The following is a 12,439-nucleotide window of genomic DNA, read 5'->3' as shown; positions in this document are numbered from 1 at the left end:
CCGACGACGACGACGGGCGACGACGACGACGACGGCGCCGACGCAGCAGCTCGGCTCCTCCCTGGCCGGCGGCGCCCGTGGTAAGGCCGGCGGCAGCGCCCGTGGTTTTTTTTTATTTTTTAGATGATTTTCGCAGGGGGGCCACAGGCCCGCGTGCGAAAATGGTCTATTTTCACAGTCGATGTGTTAGCGACGGTCCTCCTCCCCGCCTGCGAAATTGGTTTTGGGCCGCCTGCGAAAATCCTTTTTCTAGCAGTGCGTATCAAAATTTTAAAATTTTCAGTCACGCAAAATTACACACATTCGTATGTCATAGTATGCAATGTGAAATTTTATTTATTTTAAATTGCAATTTTGTTCTTATATTCGGTTTTACTTTAATTTTATCTAACTTTTACTCCCTCCATCCCAAAATGTTTGCCGCCGTTGACTTTTCTAAAAATGTTTGACCATTCGTCTTATTAAAAAAATTAATTAATTATTAATTCTTTTCCCATCATTTGATTTATTGTTAAATATATTTTTATGTATACATATAGTTTTATACATTTTATAAAAGTTTTTTTTGAATAAGACGAACGGTTAAACATGTTTAAAAAAGTCAACGGCGTCAAACATTTAGGGAAGGAGGGAGTAATATTTTTGCATGTGATTTTGTATACTTTTATGAATCATAAGTTTCTTTAATATCAGCTTCAACTTTTGTAGTTTAGAATAATATATTGTTCAACCTTCCATTAATGAAGAATGAGTGATGAGAACCATGTTGGATTCCCATCCAAAGGATGGATGAAAAAATGACTGATTTTTTTTGAAAATTTCGGGCACCTGAAATATAGACACACTGCTAGCCACTGCTGAAGAAACCCACTATAGTCCCGTTTGCAACCCAGCGCTAATACATGTGTGCACACATAGTAGTTAGGCAGAATATCGCGTCACATATCCATTGCTATTTATTTTTCAAATTTCTCATCGTCGGATCGTCCCAATTTGAGTTGAATATGAATGTGTTTTGCACTAATTCACAACGGATATCATTTTGATTATTTTCGCACTATCTCCCTACCCACGGAGGAGACCATCGGGCCCTGCAACCGCGCTTATCATCGCCATGGGACTCCCGAATATGACCGCGATGATGACGCTCACGACGACGTTAACAATCTTGCAAAACCTCTCGAACCCGCCGCTCCGCGGCGTCCTCCTCCGGGGCACGCTCTGCAGCACGCCGTCCATCGCCGGCGACGAGCTCACCAGCACGATCTCGCCGCCACACCGCCGCCGCGCACCGCCCGCGGTGTCCGTCCTTGACGCACGCGATGTGCAGGTACACGGGTTCGCCGTCGTCGTCGTAGGTCCGGTACGCCCAGAAGTTGCGGCGGCGGCCGCTCCTCTCGCCGCACAGGCCGGCGCGGCTGCGCGCGCTTGCGGAGCTCGAAGTGGCGGCCGTCCTGCACCACGACGCGCCTGCGCAGGAACGCGCAGCATGGGTGGAGGTCGAGGTCGGGGGTCGTCGGAGTGGTAGACGAAGCCGCGCACGCCGTCGCCGCAGGCGTCGCAGATCCTGCCGCCCGCGGCGGCGGGCGCCGCCGGCGGCTCGGCGAGGAACGCGAACGCGCTGACCTCGAACATGTCGTTCTCCAGGGTGGCCGGCGGGAGCGCGCAGCACGTGCGCAGGTCGAAGTGGCAGACGTCGCACCGCCGCACCGGTAGCCGGCGCCGTCGTCGCCGGGCTGCATGCAGCCGTCGCAGCAGAACGGCGCGCCGCCGGTGGTCACCAGCTTCAGCTCGTGCGCCGAGAGATGCTCGACGGAGGATCCTCGCAGAGGGGGGGGGGGGAGAGGGTGTCTCTATTAGTTCAACCAAACAAGTCGAAGTTGGAATGATGAAAGCTGAAGCTTTATATGGAACACCATGGAATCCAAGCTCTCTAAGAGGGACATCAAACTCAAGATCCAGCCCCTTGAATTGTGGCTGCGACCAGTGATCATTAACCTTGTTCACAAAGTTCTGGAAATCCATGTTTATTCTATTCTTTCGGTCCCTCTCACGCTGCTCTTCTTCAATTTCATCAGGATCAAGAGCTGATCTCCTATTCCCACCAAGAGTCTGAACAACATCCATCACCTCAACATAAAATTGAACATCCTTTGTCTTCTTGTTTCCAACCATAATATGATTGTGCAAATGGAAATGAAGGAGTGTAATAATTTCTTTTTCTGCTGGCTGGAAGAAGGCATGCTTTACATTCCCATACATGATATCCACACGCTCATCAGCCCTTGAAGTAGAATATCTAAAACCATTGACATGGGACTCAAGAGTTCCTGTAAGCTTCCGCCCACGTCCACCAAATGCAGGCCTTATCCACACATCAGAAAGTCTCACTGGCTTGTTTCTGTTGCTTGCCAACTGGAGTTTCTCCTGAGTAACAAGGGTGGCTCTTTCAGCTCTCTCTGACTCCCTTGAAGCAACTTGCCGCCTCAACGTTTTGATTTGCGGAACAACTTCACTGCTATGTCGTGGATCTTTCGAGCGGAACGTGATCTCCTTCAAGTAGATAGCCCCTTGCGACTTCAGATTGCTATCGTTTGAGAATGGCATGCCAGGCACATTGAAGAAGATGCGGATAGTGCAAGTGCGGTTGTCTTGGTGACTTGTGACACTCTTAACAGTAGAAACATGGAAAGGAACCATGCTGCCATGAATAGGTAAGAGGACAGCTTCATTCTTCTGATCTACTTGTATGACCAACTCTCTTGCATATGGAACATCATTAACATTCTTATATGCAACAAGCTCATTTGATGACCTTGAGGGACCACGCCCATCACCAGAACCAGAGCCAACCCCAGCAAGCCTTCTAGCAGTCTCTTCATTCTTTTGGCGAGCAAGTTCAGCCTGGTGTTGTCTCCGGAGCTCTTCCTTGGACATCTCCTGGTTGTCTGACCTAAGTGTGGCCTTTGTTGGTGGCAATGCCTCCTTTGCATTAACCTCCACCTTTTTGACAGGAAGAACTTCATCCTCGTCATTAAACGAATAAGCAACATCCTTAAGAAGCTTGGAGCATGATGCTGTTAAGTTCTCCAATGGCACTAAACATGTATCAGCCAACAAAAGAGAGTATTGTTTTGTCTTCTCACTCTTTGTTTCTGCTTGAAGATTAAGCAAACCAAGGGAGACATTGAAAACCATTCCTGCTTTTATGATACGGTCATTCTTGGGATTCAAGTTTAAGCCAGACTCTCGGAATTCAAGACCAATTCCTGTACCAGCAGACTTCGTTAGATTAGGGAGTAGTTCAGGGGCATTCTTCTCAATAACGTCAACTGCAGCCTGATAAACCGCACTCATCCGATTCCCTGGCTTCAATGCTTCTAGAGCAGCTTCATGAGCTTTCATAAGAGTTTCATACGCCTTGCTCTGTGCAGGAGTAGCATCTATCAGAAATGTTCTGGCCATATTGGAGCAATAATTTCCATATCTGGCCCCAATTGCACATATGATAACACTTGCAGAGTCATAGTAAAGATAATCATCATTGCTTGAGGCACCTGGCTTGAGGTCAAACTTCCCTCCACTTTGAAATACAGGAGGATAGCATATGTCAACATTTTCAGCCTTCAACTTCACTTTGACCTTAAGAGGATCAAGAATAGCCTTTTCTGTCTCATCCATCAATGAAGAGTGTGTCACTTTCCTCTCTTCATCAATCACCTTCTCTAGCTTCGGAACCACAAAATTTTTCATTACAGATGAGGTTAGGTAGGAGGCCTTCTTCACATGTGATCTCTGAGGTATCCTTCATAGCAAAAAGCTCAGAGAAGCCATTCGTTATATCTGTAAGTTGCACAGATGAGCTAGACAATTTGTCTGCCCAAGCTTCAAGGAGCTTACCCTCAGGTGCCTCTTTTGCGATGTGACCAACAATTGGGTCATCTGATTTTGACTGAGCACAGACAGCACGCACTATGTCCTCCATTAAGCCAACACCACTGTCATTCTTAGCTTTCACGTGCAAGACAATATCAGCACCAACAGCATCATTTGAAGCCTTCTTGAGGGTGCCAATGAGATTTGCTTTCTTTTGACTGCATAAGAAATGTATTTGCTTGTGCATGAAGACAATTATGGTTTCTGGAAATTCATATCCAAGTAGCCAGACGTCCAGAGCTGACGACTTCAAATAACGAAGATCTTCAGACGGAGGTGGAGTAGCAATTGCAATAGCGTTAGAAGAACCCCATAGATCAGAATTATGCTCTTTCCAATGGTCATAGAACACCTTCAGCCGCTTACTGAAGTTATCTAGGTTGATTGTATAAGCTCCAGATCCCCCACCACCTGGCTTTGCATTACCATTATCCGCCATATTTTATCAAGAAGCTCACATTAACCCAGTGAACTGCATGAAACAAATCAATCCATAATTAGTTAGTGAATTATTTCACAAGTTTATATTAATGTACAGAAACTATTTAAGCAAGGGCAAAGGTTCTAAAATATAGTTTGAACACAGAATGCTATTATACCTCTTAAATGTTTGCTCTTAAGAGCACGAGAACATAACTTTAAGCTGCTTCACTTATTCTAGATTTGTTAATGGCATAACAAGGCAACAGACAACCATGATCCTAACAAAAATGCATGCAACAGTGCAACATTGTCACTGCAATAAACTATTTACATTGTTGTACCACAGCACCAAACAGATATTTATGTACTTCATTCCTGCAAACCCAAAAAGCTGTCTACGACATAGATGTAATACCACAATACTAATTCCGTCACATCTTCACAACAATACCAACAGTTAAGTACATTTAGGAAACCGCAAACAAACAATCATCTTATTCAGTAAAATAGGAAAAAAAAAGGTCATGTATAGTTCCATGTTAAGGTCAAGAAAATAGTACATACTAGGTTGAGGACCTTTGGATATTCCAAACTTTAACATAGACAAGTTTACTCCCTCCGTCCCAAAAAAACTAAACCTAGGAAGGGATGTGACATTTTCTAGTACAACGAATCTGGACAAAGGACTGTCCAGATTTATTGTGCTAGGAGATGTCACATCCTTGCCTAGGTTAAGTTTTTTTGGGACGGAGGGAGTACGTAATGAAGCCAGCCTATATATAGTTATAAAGCAAAACAATAAAAAATGCAATGACCGTACAAGATATATATCAATATAATTCGAATTTCAAAACAAGGATTTGGTCAGCCTAATTCCAGCCTGAACAAATTTATAATATAGAACTTATAACCATAAACACAAACAGTTACCCAAAAAGAGAGAAAAACAACGATAACATTTTTCTTATGACAATAATCATGTTGAGAGTTCAGACATGCCTACTTTCTCTCACAATATGTACATACATACACATTTGCAAGCTGCAACTCAATAATGAAAAATTAATAAATATGATTTGCTTTTGCAAACAATGCACCAGCACAATACTGAAAACGAATGGATTGCTACAGCAATCAATACAGCAGATATAGCGTAGTATACATTCATTCATGGAGTCACATCAGCTTTCTTTGGCAGTTATTTATTACTACATGAACAATTTTGTGGAAACGGTACGTACGCAATTAATACGTATAAAATTACCATATTCTGCACCCAACAAGGTTTATGTTAATGCCCCTACTTTCAACTTTTGCATCTAATCGTCTTGTTGTCCTAAGATACCTTCAAATAAACCAGATAGGACACAAGTTTTTTGGGAGAACCAACTTCCAAAATAAAAAGTAACTGCTAAGAAACATTACACAAATGAAAAATTCGAACCGAATGCTACACGTGGCACTGCGATGGAGCAGCCTTATACTCCCTCAGATTATTTCCAAACATTACTCCACAAAACCAGTGAACCTAATAGAACTCAGCTCCCAAGTCAATTCTTTCATCCTCCCACAGCAGACACGGAAGTCTAATGTTTACAAATGAGAAATACAGCTGCAAGCAGCCCAAACCCTAAGTCCCTAAGGCTTCAATGATCCTATAGGCCCCTCGCTACGAAAAGACAGCAATTTTCAGAGTACATCTCTTGTTCGGTAAAAAAAAAATCCATTCCCGTAAACCCTAAAATGGCCACAAAAAAAAAATCCGTCTAGGGTTGCTCGCACCTACGGCCCACCACGCCATCCCCATCCCCATCCACATCCCGCCGCTGCACCGCGAGCGGCAACCCACGGAGCCCACGGAAACCCCCAACCGAGATCTCCCACGCGCCTCCACTGGATCGACGGGATGAACAAGTACAACCCCTCCTACTAGGAACAACCAAATCCCTCGACCGCACGACGAGCCCCCCGCAACCACCCCGATTCCTGCCTCACCCGCGGCTAGGAGCGCGGCGGAATCGATCGGACCAAAAAAAAAAAAAACCTAGGGCTTACCCGGCGAGAGGATGGCGCAAGCCCAGCGGGGGGCGACGGACGGATCTCTCCCGCGCCCAGAACGACGGCGTCCGGATGCGCGCGTGGGGCGAGGAGGTCGAGCTCCCCCCCACCACCGGTGGCGGCGAGCCCCGGCGAGTCGGCGGCGGCGGCGAGGTGGAGGGGGTGCGCGGGGTGAGGAGGGCGAGGGTTCGGGGGTGGGGGGTGGGTGGGGCTCAGGCTTAACGGGGCGCCCGACCGAGCGGAGGAATGGACGGCCCGGATTCGGCGAGGCGGGTGGCGCTGGCACCCGATCCGCCGTCCATCTGGGATGCGCAGCGCTCGCGCTCGCCTCCGTTTTTTTTTTTTTTTTTTTTTTGCTTGCTTTTTCCCTCGCTGGGAATCTGGAAACCCCCGGGAATGGAGGGGAATCCGGGGCGCGGGCTCCGTTTGAAAGACGCGGGAGGGGATCGCTCTTTTCGCATCGGTTCTCTCTCTCTCGGAATTTTAACGTGGTGTGTGTGTGTTTGCTTATGTTTATAGTTGTGTAAATATATTTTTTAATTTTAACACGTTGAACAAACTAAGGCCCCCATCGTTTGGCTTATTTGGGGATTAAGGCTGTGTTTAGATCCAAAGTTTGGATCCAAACTTCAGTCATTTTCCATCATATCAACTTGTCATACACACATAACTTTTCAGTCACATCATCTCTAATTTCAACCAAAATCTAAACTTTGCGATGAACTAAACACAGCCTAAGCAAAATTGCATATTTGCAAACGAAAAATAATTTGTGAACAAAACTTTTATATATGTGTTTCTAGGTGGTGTTTGAATCTCCTGAAGATGAAGATGAAGATAAAGATTAAGTGTTTCACGCAAAACGATGTGGTAATAATATGTGATTAATTGAGTTTTAATTATTATATAAACTTAAGAAATAGATTAATCTAATATTTTAGAGCAACTTTCATATAGAAAGTTTTCGCACGAAACGCATCGTTTAGCAGTTTTAAAAGCGTGCCACGAGTATTCACAATTTAACCCTCTCCTTACATAAGAAACGAACAGGGCCTTAGTGATCTAAAAGCAAAAAATAAAAAATAAACTTTGATGAAAAACCCCAAAATCAACTCCAAATTTAAGGTTGAAAATTTAAATTTTGGCTTATAAGTATAAGCAAAAGCAAAAAGATTGGGTTGTAATAAAGATAACCAGTTTTTCTATGGCGTTTTAAGACGTACTTATATCATTTTGGGTAGAGAACACTTCCACTACATACAGAATGAAGCGATAGAGTAATGCACAGGTAATTAAGTATTAGCTTTCAAAAAAACTTATTAAAAAGATGATGGAGTGACCGATAAATTAACTCTATGTAATGTTATAACATGACAATAAAATAGTAGTAAAACTTTCAAAATAGCCATTTCCAGGGTAGATTCCAAAATGTGAAGAGTTGGAATTAAAACAACCGATACTATACTTCAATAAAGGAAGTGCTCACACATATATTCCTTTGGATCATTGGGTGATTGGGCGGGAAGAGTATGTATTGCAACAAAGAAATACTTCATTTGAACCAAACGAATTCTAGATGACTTTTGCAGAAACTGAATCAATTCGAATGAAAATCCTACGTATTGCAGAATATTTTAAATCATATATGAAAAACAATCATGTGAAACTCTTGAAGCCAAAGGATTAACCCTCCTACAAAGTAGTTCTCTCAAATTCCCGTGACATAGGTTATTCCATAGGTATTTCGAAGAAAAATAAGCATCTTGACTTTCCCGGCCCAAGCAACATTTTTAGAATTTCTGTGTGTTCATAAATCATGTAGGTTTGTCAACCTTCATGCCACAAATCACAAAGGATACTTAAAACAAACAACTTTAAGCCACAGCAAGAACCAAAAACAAAAGGGTTCTAAACATGATGGTTAGGTTCCTTATTGCAAGCAAATTCAACCCAGAAGCCTCTTAATCGCAATAAGTTTCTTTAGAGAAGTCACTCTCAAGGCAAGGACGAAAGCTGTCAGCAACATATGTTACTTCATTCCATGTAAAGCCATTACAATGGCTCCATTTCAGCTGCAGGGGTCGAATCACTGGCGTAGACAGGGTGGAGCACATGCCCAGCAACAGGATCAACATGAACCCATTTCCTGCCAGTCAGCTTGTTGCGCTCGAATCGCACATGTCCTTCTTTCAGACAGAAGAGAGTATGGTCCTTCCCCATGCCAACGTAGTTCCCAGGATGGAAGCGGGTTCCTCTTTGGCGGATGATGATGTTTCCTGGCTCCACTTTCTGAAAAATGATGCAAATGCTGATGTTCAGGAACAGTTTAGATCTTTTTCACCTTTTTGTTCTAATAACAAAAATGACAAGTTGCTTCAGGAGTTCAGGTACGGGATCAGAAGGGACACACAAATCTCCGAAGTCTGATTACTTTTACGTGATTAAAGAAAGTACTTTGTGCTGTCATAAACAATAAAAAAACATGAAAGTCATATGACAGATCACAAGATTGTACCTCTCCGCCAAACTTTTTAACACCCAAATACTTAGGGTTAGAGTCACGGCCATTTTTTGTTGATCCAGCTGTCTTTTTGGTGGCCCAACGCTTAAAAATCAAGCTCAATCCTCCAGATGACTCTGCAATGAGGTATATTTTGTCATTCAAACAGCCAAGCACCTTATTCAAAATAGCACAAATACAGACTCAAGTCAGTCAAGAGTCTCAGACTGCCTAAAGCCAAAGCCATTACCTGCTGCGCTAGTGTAGACCGAAACATTTGAGATCAATTCTTTGACATTTCCTCTCCTGAAAACTGATGAAAAAGCCATCTTGATTGTCTCAAATCACCTGAAATCATCGAAAGCAAACTTTCATATATTCAACACTAATATTATACTGAGGGTGAAATTAACAATGATACGACTATGGAAGTACCTTCTCCAGTTTCCATTTGATAGAACCTATTATCTGGTTACTCTATTTTACTAAACCTAAGTTTCAACAAAGAATCATAGTAGCTAATTCTTCCAATTACCTAGGTTGTGATGTACTAGTCTACTGAAGCTCTCAGTTAACTTATCCCCATTTTATGCAAGAAATTGAATTTAACAAAAAAGTAGATGCAGTAATCCAGGCAGCAAAGCACAAAGTATATTCGTATGTGAAGTGTAAAGATATGCAGTGTTTGCTCCTCAACATCTCTTATAAATAAAACTATTTAAGCAAGGGCAAAGGTTCTAAAATATAGTTTGAACACAGAATGCTATTATACCTCTTAAATGTTTGCTCTTAAGAGCACGAGAACATAACTTTAAGCTGCTTCACTTATTCTAGATTTGTTAATGGCATAACAAGGCAACAGACAACCATGATCCTAACAAAAATGCATGCAACAGTGCAACATTGTCACTGCAATAAACTATTTACATTGTTGTACCACAGCACCAAACAGATATTTATGTACTTCATTCCTGCAAACCCAAAAAGCTGTCTACGACATAGATGTAATACCACAATACTAATTCCGTCACATCTTCACAACAATACCAACAGTTAAGTACATTTAGGAAACCGCAAACAAACAATCATCTTATTCAGTAAAATAGGAAAAAAAAAGGTCATGTATAGTTCCATGTTAAGGTCAAGAAAATAGTACATACTAGGTTGAGGACCTTTGGATATTCCAAACTTTAACATAGACAAGTTTACTCCCTCCGTCCCAAAAAAACTAAACCTAGGAAGGGATGTGACATTTTCTAGTACAACGAATCTGGACAAAGGACTGTCCAGATTTATTGTGCTAGGAGATGTCACATCCTTGCCTAGGTTAAGTTTTTTTGGGACGGAGGGAGTACGTAATGAAGCCAGCCTATATATAGTTATAAAGCAAAACAATAAAAAATGCAATGACCGTACAAGATATATATCAATATAATTCGAATTTCAAAACAAGGATTTGGTCAGCCTAATTCCAGCCTGAACAAATTTATAATATAGAACTTATAACCATAAACACAAACAGTTACCCAAAAAGAGAGAAAAACAACGATAACATTTTTCTTATGACAATAATCATGTTGAGAGTTCAGACATGCCTACTTTCTCTCACAATATGTACATACATACACATTTGCAAGCTGCAACTCAATAATGAAAAATTAATAAATATGATTTGCTTTTGCAAACAATGCACCAGCACAATACTGAAAACGAATGGATTGCTACAGCAATCAATACAGCAGATATAGCGTAGTATACATTCATTCATGGAGTCACATCAGCTTTCTTTGGCAGTTATTTATTACTACATGAACAATTTTGTGGAAACGGTACGTACGCAATTAATACGTATAAAATTACCATATTCTGCACCCAACAAGGTTTATGTTAATGCCCCTACTTTCAACTTTTGCATCTAATCGTCTTGTTGTCCTAAGATACCTTCAAATAAACCAGATAGGACACAAGTTTTTTGGGAGAACCAACTTCCAAAATAAAAAGTAACTGCTAAGAAACATTACACAAATGAAAAATTCGAACCGAATGCTACACGTGGCACTGCGATGGAGCAGCCTTATACTCCCTCAGATTATTTCCAAACATTACTCCACAAAACCAGTGAACCTAATAGAACTCAGCTCCCAAGTCAATTCTTTCATCCTCCCACAGCAGACACGGAAGTCTAATGTTTACAAATGAGAAATACAGCTGCAAGCAGCCCAAACCCTAAGTCCCTAAGGCTTCAATGATCCTATAGGCCCCTCGCTACGAAAAGACAGCAATTTTCAGAGTACATCTCTTGTTCGGTAAAAAAAAAATCCATTCCCGTAAACCCTAAAATGGCCACAAAAAAAAAATCCGTCTAGGGTTGCTCGCACCTACGGCCCACCACGCCATCCCCATCCCCATCCACATCCCGCCGCTGCACCGCGAGCGGCAACCCACGGAGCCCACGGAAACCCCCAACCGAGATCTCCCACGCGCCTCCACTGGATCGACGGGATGAACAAGTACAACCCCTCCTACTAGGAACAACCAAATCCCTCGACCGCACGACGAGCCCCCCGCAACCACCCCGATTCCTGCCTCACCCGCGGCTAGGAGCGCGGCGGAATCGATCGGACCAAAAAAAAAAAAAAACCTAGGGCTTACCCGGCGAGAGGATGGCGCAAGCCCAGCGGGGGGCGACGGACGGATCTCTCCCGCGCCCAGAACGACGGCGTCCGGATGCGCGCGTGGGGCGAGGAGGTCGAGCTCCCCCCCACCACCGGTGGCGGCGAGCCCCGGCGAGTCGGCGGCGGCGGCGAGGTGGAGGGGGTGCGCGGGGTGAGGAGGGCGAGGGTTCGGGGGTGGGGGGTGGGTGGGGCTCAGGCTTAACGGGGCGCCCGACCGAGCGGAGGAATGGACGGCCCGGATTCGGCGAGGCGGGTGGCGCTGGCACCCGATCCGCCGTCCATCTGGGATGCGCAGCGCTCGCGCTCGCCTCCGTTTTTTTTTTTTTTTTTTTTTTGCTTGCTTTTTCCCTCGCTGGGAATCTGGAAACCCCCGGGAATGGAGGGGAATCCGGGGCGCGGGCTCCGTTTGAAAGACGCGGGAGGGGATCGCTCTTTTCGCATCGGTTCTCTCTCTCTCGGAATTTTAACGTGGTGTGTGTGTGTTTGCTTATGTTTATAGTTGTGTAAATATATTTTTTAATTTTAACACGTTGAACAAACTAAGGCCCCCATCGTTTGGCTTATTTGGGGATTAAGGCTGTGTTTAGATCCAAAGTTTGGATCCAAACTTCAGTCATTTTCCATCATATCAACTTGTCATACACACATAACTTTTCAGTCACATCATCTCTAATTTCAACCAAAATCTAAACTTTGCGATGAACTAAACACAGCCTAAGCAAAATTGCATATTTGCAAACGAAAAATAATTTGTGAACAAAACTTTTATATATGTGTTTCTAGGTGGTGTTTGAATCTCCTGAAGATGAAGATGAAGATAAAGATTAAGTGTTTCACGCAAAACGAT

The 12,439-nt window shown here is 43.4% G+C and overlaps 1 protein-coding gene and 1 pseudogene across 2 annotated transcripts; both read right to left on the bottom strand.

Moving 5' to 3' along the window:
- Positions 1-921: 921 nt before the first annotated feature.
- LOC9269672 (FACT complex subunit SPT16-like) lies at positions 922-6,607 on the bottom strand (annotated as a pseudogene). The gene is made up of 2 exons (XR_001548351.2): positions 6,415-6,607; positions 922-4,408 (listed from the first exon to the last, which is right to left on the bottom strand). The product of XR_001548351.2 is annotated as an FACT complex subunit SPT16-like (transcript).
- A 1,578-nt stretch (positions 6,608-8,185) lies between these two features.
- Positions 8,186-11,762, bottom strand: LOC4345523 (uncharacterized). Its single transcript, XM_015792641.3, has 4 exons — positions 11,570-11,762; positions 9,168-9,265; positions 8,933-9,054; positions 8,186-8,706 (listed from the first exon to the last, which is right to left on the bottom strand). Exons 2-4 carry the CDS (start codon positions 9,244-9,246, stop codon positions 8,470-8,472), a joined length of 438 nt encoding a protein of 145 aa, XP_015648127.1. The 5' UTR covers positions 9,247-9,265; positions 11,570-11,762; the 3' UTR covers positions 8,186-8,469.
- Between the last annotated feature and the right edge of the window lie 677 nt (positions 11,763-12,439).

This window comes from Oryza sativa, chromosome 8 (genome assembly GCF_034140825.1).
Source record: "Oryza sativa Japonica Group chromosome 8, ASM3414082v1".
Classification (NCBI taxonomy): domain Eukaryota; kingdom Viridiplantae; phylum Streptophyta; class Magnoliopsida; order Poales; family Poaceae; genus Oryza; species Oryza sativa.
The sequence above is the reverse complement of the archived record's forward strand: the minus strand, read 5'-3'. Positions and strand labels throughout refer to the sequence as shown.

Coding starts and splice junctions, on each gene's coding strand:
- LOC4345523 (XM_015792641.3), bottom strand. CDS start 9,246: ATGGCTTTTTCATCAGTTTTCAGGAGAGGAAATGTCAAAGAATTGATC. Junction 9,055..9,167: donor GGTCTACACTAGCGCAGCAG/GTAATGGCTTTG, acceptor ACCTCATTGCAG/AGTCATCTGGAGGATTGAGC. Junction 8,707..8,932: donor TTAAAAAGTTTGGCGGAGAG/GTACAATCTTGT, acceptor ATCATTTTTCAG/AAAGTGGAGCCAGGAAACAT.